This window comes from Ochotona princeps, chromosome 7 (assembly GCF_030435755.1).
Source record: "Ochotona princeps isolate mOchPri1 chromosome 7, mOchPri1.hap1, whole genome shotgun sequence".
Taxonomy (NCBI): domain Eukaryota; kingdom Metazoa; phylum Chordata; class Mammalia; order Lagomorpha; family Ochotonidae; genus Ochotona; species Ochotona princeps.
The window spans coordinates 40600265-40614663 of NC_080838.1; the positions used below are offsets into that span (position 1 = coordinate 40600265).

Sequence of the window (14399 nt, forward strand, 5' to 3'; positions counted from 1 at the left end):
GATTCATTCCCAAAATGGCCTCCAAAGTGGGACCAAACTGGACCCAGGAACCTGGAACTGCGTCTGGGTCTCTGACATGGGTAGCAGGTGTCCAAATGCTAGGGCCATCTTCTGGTGCTTCCAGGGAGCTGGATATTGGAAGCAGAACATCTGGGGCTTGAATTGACTGTCTCCTTTGGATGCCAGAATAGCAGGCTTAGTACACTGTGCCACAACGCGAGCCCTTACCTTTTTTTCTAACTCGACAAATAGCATTGATATTTGATTTTAAAAGAAAGATCTATTTATTTTTATTGGAAAGACAGATATACAGAGAAAAGGAGAGACAGAGAAGAGGATCTTCTGTCCGATGGTTCACTCCCCAAGTGAGCCACAATGGCTGCAGCTGAGCCAATCTGAAACCAGGAGCCTCTTCTGGGTCTCCCACATGGGTACAGGGCCCCAAAGCTTTGGGCTGTCCTCAGCTGCATTCCCAGGCCACAGGCAGGGAGCTGGATGGGAAGCGGGGCCACCAGTATTAGAACCAGTGCCATATGGGATCCTGGCATGTTAAAGGTGAAGACTTTAACTGCTGTGCTGTCGTGCCAGGCCCGATATTTGATCTTAAAGTTAATTTGTATGGACTATCAAAATCACTATAAAAATTTATAAAAATAAATTCAGAAGTACTTACGTTAAATTCCAAAATTTACCTACTATCAAAAACACTTTTTTCTTGGCCTACAGTATTAAGCTATATATTGCCAGTACAAACACAGGTCTCACAGAAGAGATCTGCAGCCTGTGACTATCATTATAATAATGTGACAATGAGACATAATCAGTTCCATATTAACCTGAATATTAGACAATGATGGAAGTTATATAGCAGCAGAGTTTCTCTATGAATTGTAATGAAGCTTGTTATTCAGCCATCAAAAGGAACAGTAAGCAGAGCCAAGTCTTGCTCTTTTTACTGTTTGTTATAGTAAAAACAGTTATATCTCTGTCCTAACTATGAAAGTTCTTCATTTTCACAAGGAAGACAACAGGTCATCATCTTTATCTCATTTTGAAGGGGACATGATAGATAATTCCTCAGATGTTATAAAATTCATTTGAAGAAAGAATATTGTCACTTAATTGTACCATCTTTATATTCATCTAATATTTAACCTGATAAAACTCCTTCGCACTCATGTGTCCAAGGAAGAATCAGAAAAATATGACAAATTATTCTTTATGTTCACAGAATTGCTAAAATTATGTCTTTTCTCTTTCAAGGGTGAGCCAGGGAAACCAGGAGAACAAGGCCTGATGGCAAGTATCAATTTTTCTTTTTCACTACTAAAGCTAATGGAAGGCGGGATATCAAATGCTATGGTCAAAATTACATGAGATACATGTATATGTTATGACATACAACAACAACAACAAAACGGAAAATGAATAAGCATTAAAGGGTGCTAGGCAGATCTATGACATGCAAAGAGCCACCAGCCTGAACATCTGTAGAACTAATGGAGGAGAGAATGGGGTGATTCCAGGTGGAGGAGCGGAAGAGAGCCCTTGCAGAAGGTCAAAGGAGGGAATGTGATTTAAGCAGCTAGGCTGTAAAGGAGATTAGATCAAGGATATGCTTATTAGCTTAACTGGAAATGTCTTTTAAAAGAGTTCAAGCATGACAAATTATAGAATAACATAGTAAAATGTGTGTAGTGATTCAAGGAATTTTTCTTGTTGAAAGGCCCCACCCAGGGAGTATCTTATGTGCCTTTTGGATATCTGTCATTTTGAAAAGGTCATGGAATGACACCAGATGAACTTGGCTGTAAGCATGCAAGTTCTGGTTCCTTGTGCCTCTTCTTCTTTGGCCAATAGATGAGAAGTCAGGCCAGCTTGTTGAACTCTGGGGAGCAGAATGCTTTCAATATATTTCCCCCGTCTCTTTCTCTACCTCGCAAATTGTTTTTATAATGAACTTCATGATATGAGCACCACTGAGAAACAGAATCAGTCTGTAGTGACCCAAATGGCAGAGGACAGCTCCCTGTGGTCCCCCTACAGGTAGAATATGTGCCCCAGAGACTGCACAGGGTTCCATTCTACTCCTTGCTTCACATGCAGCCTGGCACAAAGCTTATTTTTTCAAATCTAGCTAGGTTCTAGATCAGACAGGTACATAGGAGCACAGCAGGTGATCGGGAATTGAAAACAATGTGCACATGGATAAAGGTAAAAAGTTTTATGTTATGCATGCAGTAATTCTTCTGGGGAGAAATTCACCCAGTTAGCTATAGACGGAGCTGCCATTGCAAGCTCTAGTGAAATGAAAGCACCTAGAAACCAAATCCACTCATCATCTGGAAACTCTCTTCTTGGCCAGCAAGGTCAGAATAGTTCATAGTACTATAATGGATCTTTAACTAAAGAATCTATTTACAAATTAAACAGTTGCTGTTGAAAGAAGTATAGGATAAGTTCCTAGCATTATGGAATCCAAAATATGCAGGATTCATGGAAAGTTACACTATATATTTTGACATTGATATAAGCAGTTAAATTTCTATCCTGGAAAATTATTGAAAGACATTTCCTTTGCATATTCTTTTTTTTTTAAAGGAAAACTTTTTTTATATTTTTGACAATCTTTACATAGGTAATTAGGGTAAAAAGGTTCAAGGGCTATAGGAAAGTGGGTCAGACTATTATTTCCATGTTGTTTCCTTCATGTTTAAAGGGGGATATTTAGGGAGAAGGCCCACCCAATTTCCCACCTCCCCAGGTCCTGGATGTAGGGCATGCTTGAGGTTCTTGCTCAAGTGGTTTGGATGGTCCACCAGTTATGAATCGCTGCCAATCTTGCCACTCCAAGCACGATGAGATCGTTGAAGAGTCCACTGGTTGACATAGTCCATCATAGAGTCTCCATTTTCCCAGTATTTTGCTGCCAACATATAGCTGAGATGGTTGATTGACCTGTTCTGTCTTCTGTCTTTTGATGGTTAGGGTTCTGAGTCCAGCATTTCATTTGGGGAGATTCCCAAAGAAACTTTGTCTGAGGTGTTCTCCGCCTAGATTCTTGTATGTTCTGGCAAGCACAGGGCCCAGCACAGTCCATCGCCCCAATCAGCTGGTGGTTGCAATTGCTGGGTTGGTGCTGCCCCAACTTCCACTGGAACCAATGGGTGTTGCAGTCCAGCCTGGTTCTGCCCGGCACATACTCAGCCCTCGCATAGACCAGTAGGAGCTGCAGCCTAGTTGGAGCAACCCACAATAACCCCCACCAGGCCCGCCCCCTACCCTGGTTTGCCAGTATGTATAGCAGACTAGTCCAGTCTGTCCCACATTCCCTTCTGCTCTCATACATGTCAATGGGTATTAAAGCTTTGTTCCCTCTAACCAGCTCTACTATGCAGCCCACACAGATGCTGTTGGGTGTGTATCTAGCCACCCCAGCCCCTGTCCTAGTTTTCATGCCCTCCCGTGAGAGTGGTAACCCAAGAGGGAGGAGCCCACTGTTTCCCTCCCAGGCTTCTTCCACTCCCGGATTGTGCACTCTCCAGGTAGTTCGGTGGTTTGACTTGACAGAATTACACCCCAGTGCCAGTTTCTGCCAGCTGAAGCTGTGGCTGAGTCCAAACAACCCTCACCCACTCTAATTTTGTTTGCACCAGTAGGAATAATCAGCCCAGCCTGGCTTTTCCCTTATGTGGTCCACATGAGGCACTCAGGTGTTGTAGCCCTGCTTAGTCTGGTCTGCCCCCATCCCAGCCCACACTCTCCAGTGGGAGTAGCTATCCTGCAAGGGAACCACCCCATATTCCCCCTGCTGGCTCCGCCCCCTCCATTCCTGGTTCTCACGTGTACTGGTTGAATGCTGCAGTCACATCTGGTACAGGCAACCTCACCATGGCATTCCGCATTGTGCACTAGTTTTTATTATGACCGAACCTGGCTTGACCCACACTCTGTTCTGGTGCTTGGATTTGCTAGTGAATGACATGAACTGATTCAGTCTTGTCTGCCCCCGACCCATGCCAAATGTATGCCAGTGGGAAACTTTCCATGGCCTGTTCTGGGCTGTTTCCTATCATGTTTCTTTTGCTTACCTGCCGGGTCTGTGTTCTGCCAGAGGAGTTGACCAGGTTCCTCCATCAGAACCCCTCCCAATGCCAGATTTTGCGCATACCAGGGGGTCCATGAGCCAGCCCTACTCAGTTTACCTCCTGTCCTAGCAGAACAGTGGCTTTTCCTGACTGGCCTTCAACCCAAATTGGTCCTTGCTATTGGATGTTCCAGCCCAGCCATGGCTCGTCTATACCCACATACGGCTCACACATGGCTCAGTAAGGGTTGAGACCTATAGCCTAGTCCATCCCACATCTACCCTGGTCCTCCAGAACACCAGAAGGTGTTGGAGTCTGGCCTGGCTTGGTGTGTCTTGTCCCAGTCCACACTTGTGCCAAGTGAGACTACAACCATATCCTGATCAGAGTGCAGTCCCCATTCCAGCCCACATAGCCCTTAGTGGGAACCTCAACCCAGCTAGGGTGTCCCCTTACCTCCCCAACTGGGCCTGTTCCCAGCCATAGATCACATGCATGCCAGTGGTTGCTCTGACTCAACTTGGTTCAGCCCCTCGCCTGTCCCGACCTCTGCCTTAGACACTGTGGCTTAGCGTTCCTGATTCACACAGATCAGTAGGTGTAAGAGCCTTGCTCAGCATGACCAGTGCTCCATCCTGGTCTCAAGTTTCGCTTGTGGGCTAAGGTTTTCTCAGTCCTGCCCAGTCCACCCTGTTCCATTACCAATTTACACATTAGCCAGCTGTTGGAGCTACTTTGCCCAGCTTGTCCGACCCCCAAGTCTGGACCACATGTTCACCAGCGGGAGCTATGACTCACCAAGGGAGTTTCCCAAGTTCTTCCACTTAATCCACTCCCAGACCCAGTTCTGATACATGCCATTGGGTTTAGGCCAGGGCCCGGCAAAGTCTGGCCTTCCATTTGGCCTTGTATGAGTTGGTGAATGTTGCAGCCCAGCCCGCTCCACACCCTATTCAGGATGCACATTTGGGTGCTGCTGCCTTGACCAGTTCAGACTATTGCGGGTTCCTTTACCTGTGATTGATGGCAGGCTCCTTGGACACACCTAGTTTAGTCCATCACCACCCCAACTTTTGAGCTAACCAGTGGGGCTAGAATTTCCACAGGGTGTGGCCCACACGTCCGCCACAGAATCTACCCCCCAGATATGGTTCTCGAGTGTTAGTTAATGTAATGGTGCTGCTTTAATGTGATGGCCCTGCTTAACGTGACCCTTCTACTGATCCATCATCATGTCAGGTAACAGGATATGATTCTGCTGGACAAGCCCCGAGCCATAGCTTTTGAATGGACTGGTATTTGGTGGCCAGCATTGTTCAGTGATAACAGGTTCTACGAAGGAAGAGTTACTGTCTTTAGGATTGATTCACATCCTAGAAGCATAGTGTATTCAACCTGGAGCAACCTAAGCAGCGATTCAAACAACCAAAACCCCAGAGGTCCAGGCCAGGCGGCCAGCAGACGGAGCCTGGCACCAAATGGCGCAACCTAAGCAGTGATTCAAACAACCAAAACCCCAGAGGTCCAGGCCAGGCGGCCAGCAGGCGTAGCCTGGCACCAAATGGCGCAACCTAAGCAGTGATTCAAACAACCAAAACCCTAGAGGTCCAGGCCAGGCGGCCAGCAGGCAGAGCCTGGCACCAAATGGTGCAACCTAAGCAGTGATTCAAACAACCAAAACCCCAGAGGTCCAGGCCAGGCGGCCAGCAGACGGAGCCTGGCACCAAATGGCACAACCTAAGCAGTGATTCAAACAACCAAAACCCCAGAGGTCCAGGCCAGGCGGCCAGCAGGCGGAGCCTGGCACCAAATGGTGCAACCTAAGCAGTGATTCAAACAACCAAAACCCCAGAGGTCCAGGCCAGGCGGCCAGCAGGCGGAGCCTGGCACCAAATGGCGCACTGGCCGCCTGGGGACCGCTCATCATGTGCACGTGGTGACTGTCGTCTGGGATCCAGGCATGAAAGGCCCTGTCCTGAGACCCACCAGCTGCTGGAAGTTTAAACTCCCAGGCCCAAGGTCGCGCCACTCCCCAATCCCATTCACCACCCAATGAGGGCGGCAGGTGGGCCTGGACCTGCCCAGTCACGGAGACCTCCCCCCTCAGTCCTGCATATTCTTACACCAAAAGCTACATGGATTCATAAGAGTCCTTGTTTATCCTGCAGTATGCACAGCCTTACCTGGAGTTTTGGCACTGACATTGGCTTGGTAATGATCCAGTGCTTGGCATAGCATCCTAATAGACAGTGCTCTACAATAAAATGGATGTGTTTTTGTTTTATATTCTTTTCTTCCATTAACTTATACATACTTTCTAGGATATTCTATATGAGTAACAACAATTTCAATATCCTATAATCCCTAGTTTGATAGCATTAATCATGGATTTTTGCCCTAGACCTAACTAAATTGCATTATTATTTTACTGTTTTCCAGTTTCCCATTTCATATAGGCATTTCTATAGTGAAAGAGAATACTGAATATTTTTTTCTTTTCAAAAAAGGTTTGTTTTTTTAGAAGGCCTAGTTGGAGAGAGAGGGAGAAACAGAAAGAGACAGCCTTTCATCCACTTCCCACAAGGCTACAATGATGAGGGCTAGGGCAAATCCAGGAGTCAGAAGCTTTTCCACGGTCTCCCACATAAGTGTAGGGCTTTTTGTCCCAGCCACGTTAGCAGGGAATCAAGTACAAAATAGAGCAACCAGTATGCAAACCAGCACTCACACAGGATGCCTGTGTCACTTGCGGCAGCTTAAGTTATTAACTTGCGGATTAACTGGCCTTAATACTGGCTGTTTTTACCTGTAAATTTCTTCTTTTCTCTCTTTAAACTTAAGATTTGGTTTATATTTTCATTTTTAAAATATAGGACCTGGCATGGCAGCCTGGTGGCTAAAGTCCTTACCTTACATGCATCGGGATCCCATATGGGTGCCGATTCTAATCCCAATGACCCAACTTCCCAGCCATCTCCCTTTTGTGCACTGGGAAAGCAGTAGAGGATGGCCCAAAGCCTTGGGATCCTGCACCTGCATAGGCAACCTGAAAGAGGCTCCAGTCTCCTGGCTTTGGATCAGCACAGCTCTGGCCATTGCGGCCATTTGTGGAGTACATCAATGGCCAGAAAATCTGCTTTGTCTCTCCTTCTCCTCTCTGTATTTCTGACTTTTCAATAAGAATAAATAAATCTTTAAAATAGATAGATAGATACGGCTTAGCTTAAATTGAAATCACAAATGTTCAAAGGGTATGTGTATTTGAGTCTCTTCTAACATTTAAAAATGATTACTTTAAAAGTTAGTCTCTTTTTAAAAAGTCTATAATACATATAAATAAAAGTACACAAATCATATTGTATTTGTTGAGCAATTTCCACAACGTGAACCATGATTTCCACTGGGTGCATAAAAGGAATGTTATTAAACCTCTCTTTGCCCCTCAGCCATCATCCCCAAGGTAACTGCCACCACTGTAACTTCTGTCACCATAGATTAGTTTTGCTTGCATTTGAATCTTGTATTAACTGAATCATACAGTTCGTACACATTGGTGTCTGGCTTCTTTCATTCAGTATTGTATTAGTGAAATCATCCAACTCTGTTTTAATAGCCTTCACAGCTGGTTAAAAAAAAACACACACACAACAGAGGAAGAAACCTACTTCCTTGACTACCCCGTTAAAACTACATCACTCAGAGCAGAAAATGAATGAATGCTTGTCTGACCTTGGGCAAGTCACTTAACCTCTCAATTTCTCATCCATAAAGAAAGGATAATACTCTTTCTGCCTGCCATAAAAGGTTCCCAAAGACAAATGCAATAAATTAGAGGAAAGACTTTAAAACATATAATGAAGGACTATGTGAGCATGTTATTATTATTATCACTCAATTGTTCTCTCTGGAGTAAATTGCAGGTGAGCAGGGATTTATGTAACAGATGTATTCCTGTAAAGTTTTTTATGAATCAGATTTTCATACACCAACATATTTTAAGTGTACTGGGGAAATTTTCTATTTAAAACATGTTTTGGAGCTTTCCTGTAAAATAGTGTAATCCCCTAATTCCTCCTCTGACAAACTTAATTTGTATATTTTATGTTTACTTAATGTAAAATATTTCAATCAGAAAATTCATCATTTTTTTTAAAATACCACCTTTTCTGCATGTTAATCTGAATCACATATGTGTATGTTAACCCACCTCAAAGAGATGAGAGGTACTGGAAATATCATTGCAATTCTTAGGAAGAGAAAAAAATGTCCTCAGAAAGTTCTTTTCAAATTGCATGTGTGTTTTAACTACAGGTTGGAAAAAGCATGTGATACCAGTAGTTCTCTCAGAAATACTTGGGAGTATGACTATGATTTGACATTCCTTTTACTAATCTAAAAAGGAAAGATTCCTGTTCTATTTATCTCACCAGGCTATGGTGAGAAGAAAGTGAACTGCTGGAATGAAATGCTTTATGAACTACATAGTTACATAAATGAGAAATATTACTATTAGAAAAAATATTTGTGAATATAAATTAGCATGCACAAATGCTGCTCTAAGAAATGTAAAGGTAAGAAGAGATTAAATCACAATTAAATCACAACATGTCAAAATATGAAAACTAATACTGTGCTTTATTCTTTTTCTCCCACATTTCATTTTCCTTCATATCACTTTATCTTACACTTATCAGTTTATTCTAATATTCCACATTTCACTCAATACTTAAAAAGAAGATAATAAATACACTGCTCTCTCCTCTTTTCCATATTAGTTAAACCCCATTACATTTGCTAGTTTGTATTGTGGAAGAGTGTTTGTATACAAGAGATTCTGAAAGGGCATTGGAGAGGTGTTAAAGATGTAGCATGTCTCTAATGATGAAATGAAGTTGGAAACAATTTAAAATTAGCTCTTACAAAAGCACTTACGGAGTGTGTCAGGGAATTAGTTTCATATCCAGGATATATAGTTTATATTACAAAAATAATCATCTGAGGATTAACCACATCTACAATAGAATTAGAATGAAAAACTGCCACTCACACAGTGCTGCCTTGATTTAATCCCACTGTGCACCCAATCTTTGAACATGACCTTGTGCTTTCTGAGTCATTCAATATGATGATTTAGAAGAATCTTGAGCTTAAATATAGTTGACACTTTCCAAATAAGGAAAGAACTTCTGTATCTTATAAAATGGAGCTCAAGAATAAAGCAAGGACTGAAAATGGCAGTGCTGAAGTACTGAACCTTAATACAAGTGTTGTCTTTCAGTTCTTCAGAAATGCAATTATTCAATTTTTCATTTTTCTACTTACTATTTCCTTCTTTGACAAATGCAACACACAAAACAGATGGATAGTATTTTTAAAAATATACTGTTTCCAGTCTCCTAAATAACATTTTTTATCCAAAGTAACTATATATACCCAAGAATTCATAGATCACATCTCTTTTCCTACTGTGAAGCATTATTCATGTCTTTTCCTTCTCCCAAAATATGTAAGCTCCACAACATACCCATTCATCTCTGTTTAAATTATAAGAATAGTTTAAAAGTTACTCATTGGACCTTAGTGGTATCTAAGAGTATGTGTGTATTTGTGTGAAAGAGAACTCAAATTTCAGAAAACGTTTACTATTACTGTCCTTTAAAGCGAAGTTTGGACCTGTATTTGAAGAATTTGTAGGTATTTTTAGCTTAATTTAGTCTGCAAGCATATTTAATACCTAATGGCCAGGTGAGCATATTTTATTTCATGCTAGTTAATAGTATAAGCATAGATAATTATTTCTGCTTCACTTAAAATTAAAAGACCCATTATATGAAGCTTTACTTTAAACATATTCAATTATAGCACATGACCATCCTACATAAAGATGAAACTCATCTATTCACCTAATTGAAGTTTCTTCTGCCTGCTGTCTTAAGCAGCAGATGACAGGCAATGGAGAAAATAGCAGACTTCTCTCCCTGTTTTTTTCTGACAGAGAAAGCAAAACTCCAAATCTCCATCACAAATAACAAAAAAAATGATGAACATTACCTCACTGTAGATACTAGGCTGTGTTTTTAATAATTAAATCTGATTTGGTGAAAGTTCGTGTACTTCAGTTGTATAACACTGCCTGATGGGATGCCATAGCAACAGTTCTAATGCATTTTTGTCCTCATGAATCTGATTGTCTATGAAAGACACATAAGCACCACCCTGCCATAATCCTTCCCACCTCCAGGGTTATTCATGGCCTATGATGTGGACTCAAGGATAGTAGATGAGAGATGACCCCTTCCCCACTACTACCAGGCTTCTCCTCTTAGTTGCCCTTGCCAAGGGAGCACCCTGTGATGTTTCTTGGGTACACAGACTTCTGCAGAGGTGTCTGGAGCTCACACCATGGTGGAAATACAGAAGAATACTTCTTTTCAAGCTACTTCAGTCTCCTGGAAGCAAAATGTGGTTGTTTGGGGTTGGGTAACAACATTTTTGTTTGAAAGCAAAAAGAAAGAGAGAGAAGTGGGGGGAGAGAAGGAGAGAGGGAGGAAAGAGGGAGGGAGGAAGAAGGTTTTCAAAATAAAATCAAATTCTTTTAAAGTTCATATGTAATTTCAGGTTTAGGAAAAATGTACAAATTTTAGTATAAGAGGACAAATGAAATCTTTATATAAGGTCACAAAGCAGTAGTAAAAGCCCGTAAGAGTGCAATTTACCAAATTGCAATCTTAACATGTTTTATACTCTACACTGTCCAATAATATGAATTGCCTGTGAAAATTTCTATTTCTATGTAAGTTCATTAAAAGTAAATAGAATTTAAATTAAGTTCCTAAAAATTTCACTAGACACATTTTAAATACCCAATAATCATAACAGTTATTAGTAGCTATCTTTATTGCATTGAGCTCCATAGAATGTGTCTGTCACTGTAAAAATTTCCAGTTGACAACATTAATCTAGCTAGATAGAAAACAGATCTGAACAGTGTTTGGGTATATATTATAGTTCTAAATTTAAGGCTTTCTCCTGTGGATCACAGGATATTTAAATTCTAGCAGTCTGTGTTTCTCAGTGTTGTTGATTTAAAATAGGAAAAGCACTTAGCTTTACTCAATAGAAATATTTTTTACTGAGTGTTGGGTAGGGTGATAGGCCTTTGTGAACCATAAATTTCTTCCCTTTATAGTACTCCAGGGAAGTTTGTGCAATTGAAGAGGGCAGAGGAACCTGTTAATTTCTCCTTGTGGGTCATTTGCATTTGGGTTGAAGAATAAGAAATAATTTGTTAGATATTTAGAAGGGCTATAATGAGCTTATTTCAGCTATGGCTATCTAATCAGAGGTGAGGTAGAGTCTCTGTCTTTGAACCTGATTAGAACATAGATTTCCATATTTCTCCGTCTGTCTTTCATCTGCTAGTGATTCTTAATGCTCAGTATTTGGTGTTGGGTTCTGGTTTTGTCAAGTGGTGAGACAAATGTATAACTTCTTTAATTTCCTGAGCCTTAAGAGACCTCCCTTAAAAAGGTCGTGGCCTTATTATTTTGAGAAATGGCAGTAGTAAATGAGTCATCCTGGTTTAATATTTTCTATCTGAGATAGGGAAGTCAGAAAAAAATTCTCTTCACAAATTATAAAGACCCCACTTAGAATTTCATTCTTCCAAAGTTCATGAATAGACACAGTAACAGATCATCTTGTTAATAGGCTCTAGTTTGGAGAAATTTTCTCAAATAATGAAAGCTTCAGGATGATGATATTGAAACAAAAAACCCAAATATTTAAACAGAAGCAGCTGCCTTAAAACTAAGAACTCTTTTCAGGCACAGCAGTGTGATAGTTTAGTAAAGTAATGGTCGAATAGGTAAGGGGAATTAAAAACCTTTCATATGTATTCATTGTTTCACTTTAGCCAAAAATAATTTGTTGGACACTAACCTAGCTGCTGAAGATATAAAATACATGGACAGAGGAAGTTGCTGGCTAGTCAACCAAGCTTAAAACTATGTGATTATATTAAAATATAGTCAGATGAAAGGTGTTGGAGAAACAAAGAACAAAAACAAGCTGTCTGGGTGCATTGGTGAAGAATTATAAAGGAAGTGAGTTATGAATGCAGTCCCTTGAAGAATGATTAAAAACTTAAGTGAAGACTAATAGGAATTGAACCTGTGCTGCTTGGGAAAATAGAAATGATTGAGAGTGACAGAAGACAGGCTCCAGGAAAGACTGGAAACAAGAGATGAGGCTCTTGCATCTCAGTGGTATCTTGCATCACCCACTTCAATCAAAGCATTGGCTTTTATATTGAAAACAATTCAGCACACTCTCTTAGACTCTAAACATGTCTTAGTAGTTTGCAGTTGGCATTTCCACACACTTAAGCTATGAAACCTGAACCTCAATATCATAGCATTTGAACTATACTCCAGACATACATATACTAGTGCCTAGGGCTTATATTTCTTAGCCACATCAAATATCCTAGGCAAACACAGACATTGTATAAATACATATTAAGCAATGCCTTCTTCAGACAAGTTTCCATTATTTGTTTCAAATTTCCTCTTATTCCTTATAAACCAAATTCATGTATTTGATGACTTTGTGATGCGTATAAGCTACTTAATACCTTTCAAAAAGTAGTAAGTCAAGTCTGTTAGATAAGACCCTTAAGAATGTCTGGCTCTGATGTTTCATGGCCCCATAAATGAGATTGTGTGTTATCATTCTTCCCTGGGGAGCCAGACTTAAAGAAGCATTTTCCTCAATTGGTCCAACTTTTATTAAGTCCTGGAAAATTCTACACTCAAAAACAGCAATTTTAAATGGCTTAGTAACTTTGGGCATTGGACCACCTCTTTTATATTCCCCATGTTCTTTGTCACAGAAGCTGGTTATATTTTCTTGTATCCGGAAGTGGCCAGCAGCTTTCAGAGCCTCAAATTTTACTGTTAGCCATCAGGGACAGAAACAGGAACTGTGTCTGCCCCCTACATCATTTCCTAATAGCAAGCAACCAGAACTTGCCTTAATACACCTCCCAAGAGACATTCTAAAGCACATCACTAAGAAAGTTTGCATCCTGTTTAAGTAATTAATACCTCAGTCAAATTTGTGCTAACATTGGTAGGGTCAGAAATATTCATTGAAGTTTTTCCATTCCCTAGTCCAGCAAGGAAAAGGCTTTGTTTCCAGGGGCTTGGGGTGATGAGAATGTTAAACTGTGAAGTACAGTAAGTGGATAGTTCTCATTCAAGAATTCATTTCTTACCTCCCTGCTTTGAAGATTAACTTGGATTAATAAATCCATCTGTTGTTTGCACAGTGGTTTTCTAAAATGCTTTAAAGATCTTAGACCCATGTGTATATACACAGAACTGTCACTGTTAATGATAGCATTTAAATAAGTTGATTTTTTGTGCTGCAATTTTAATGTAGACATCATTAGCTCTTGGAATTCGTTCATTGGCTCTTGAAATTAATATGGAGGCTGTTAGAATAGATCAATAACACTAGAATGACTCAGGTGGACAAAGTGGCAAAAACACTGTCATTCCTAACTTGAATTGCTGTTATCTAAGGTATAATAGGTATAAAACTTCTATGGAGGTTTTTTTTTTCTCAATAACTTGCTCATTTTAGAGTTTTTATTATACATCTGAGTTTTGCAAAATGTATAGTTTTTCACTGCAGCTTTTCTGTAATAGACAACTTTCAAACAGTGAATAATTTCAAAAGATAAAGGCTAAACGAACTGCTGAAAAATTCTGAATAGCAACCTTACTAATTGCAAAATAAAACTTTACACCAGAATGTTGGCTAGAAGAATGTTTGGCTAGAGGAATGTTCCAGGTATAGGGGATATCAAGCACAAAGGCCAAAGGTTGGACATATGTTGAACGTGTTCCAGGAATACCAAAGGGACTATAGGTGGCTGGTAGGAGATAGAAATATGGGCAGGGAAAAACGATTGCCTTTATGTGGACTTGGAGATGCTGCATAATGCTCACTCAGAACATAGAAGGAAATTAATGTATATTTTATGGTTCAGGGTTAGAGTTGATTTTCCTAGAATCAAAGCAACATGGCTTAATCTGTTCTAAAGTATATACATATTCTCTGTTACACATTTCTAATCATGAGAGATATAAAATTATTTTTAAAATTAAATAAATTGAATTTTTCCATCTTCATTAATTACATATAGTTTATGCAAGTTACAGATGCATTTTCCAAAGAAATATCTAAGAAAGTAATACTTCACTGATTAGTAAAAATGGATCAAAATATTATGGCCCCATTTTG

At 40.3% G+C, this 14399-nt stretch overlaps 1 protein-coding gene across 1 annotated transcript in view; it reads left to right on the top strand.

The window, feature by feature from the left end:
• Nucleotides 1-14399, top strand: part of COL25A1 (collagen type XXV alpha 1 chain) — a 460541-nt gene that overhangs the window by 345949 nt on the left and 100193 nt on the right. The window contains exon 10 of the mRNA XM_058666694.1: nt 1264-1299. Coding sequence (XP_058522677.1) covers nt 1264-1299 — 36 coding nt within the window. The remainder of the gene's footprint in view (nt 1-1263; nt 1300-14399) is intronic.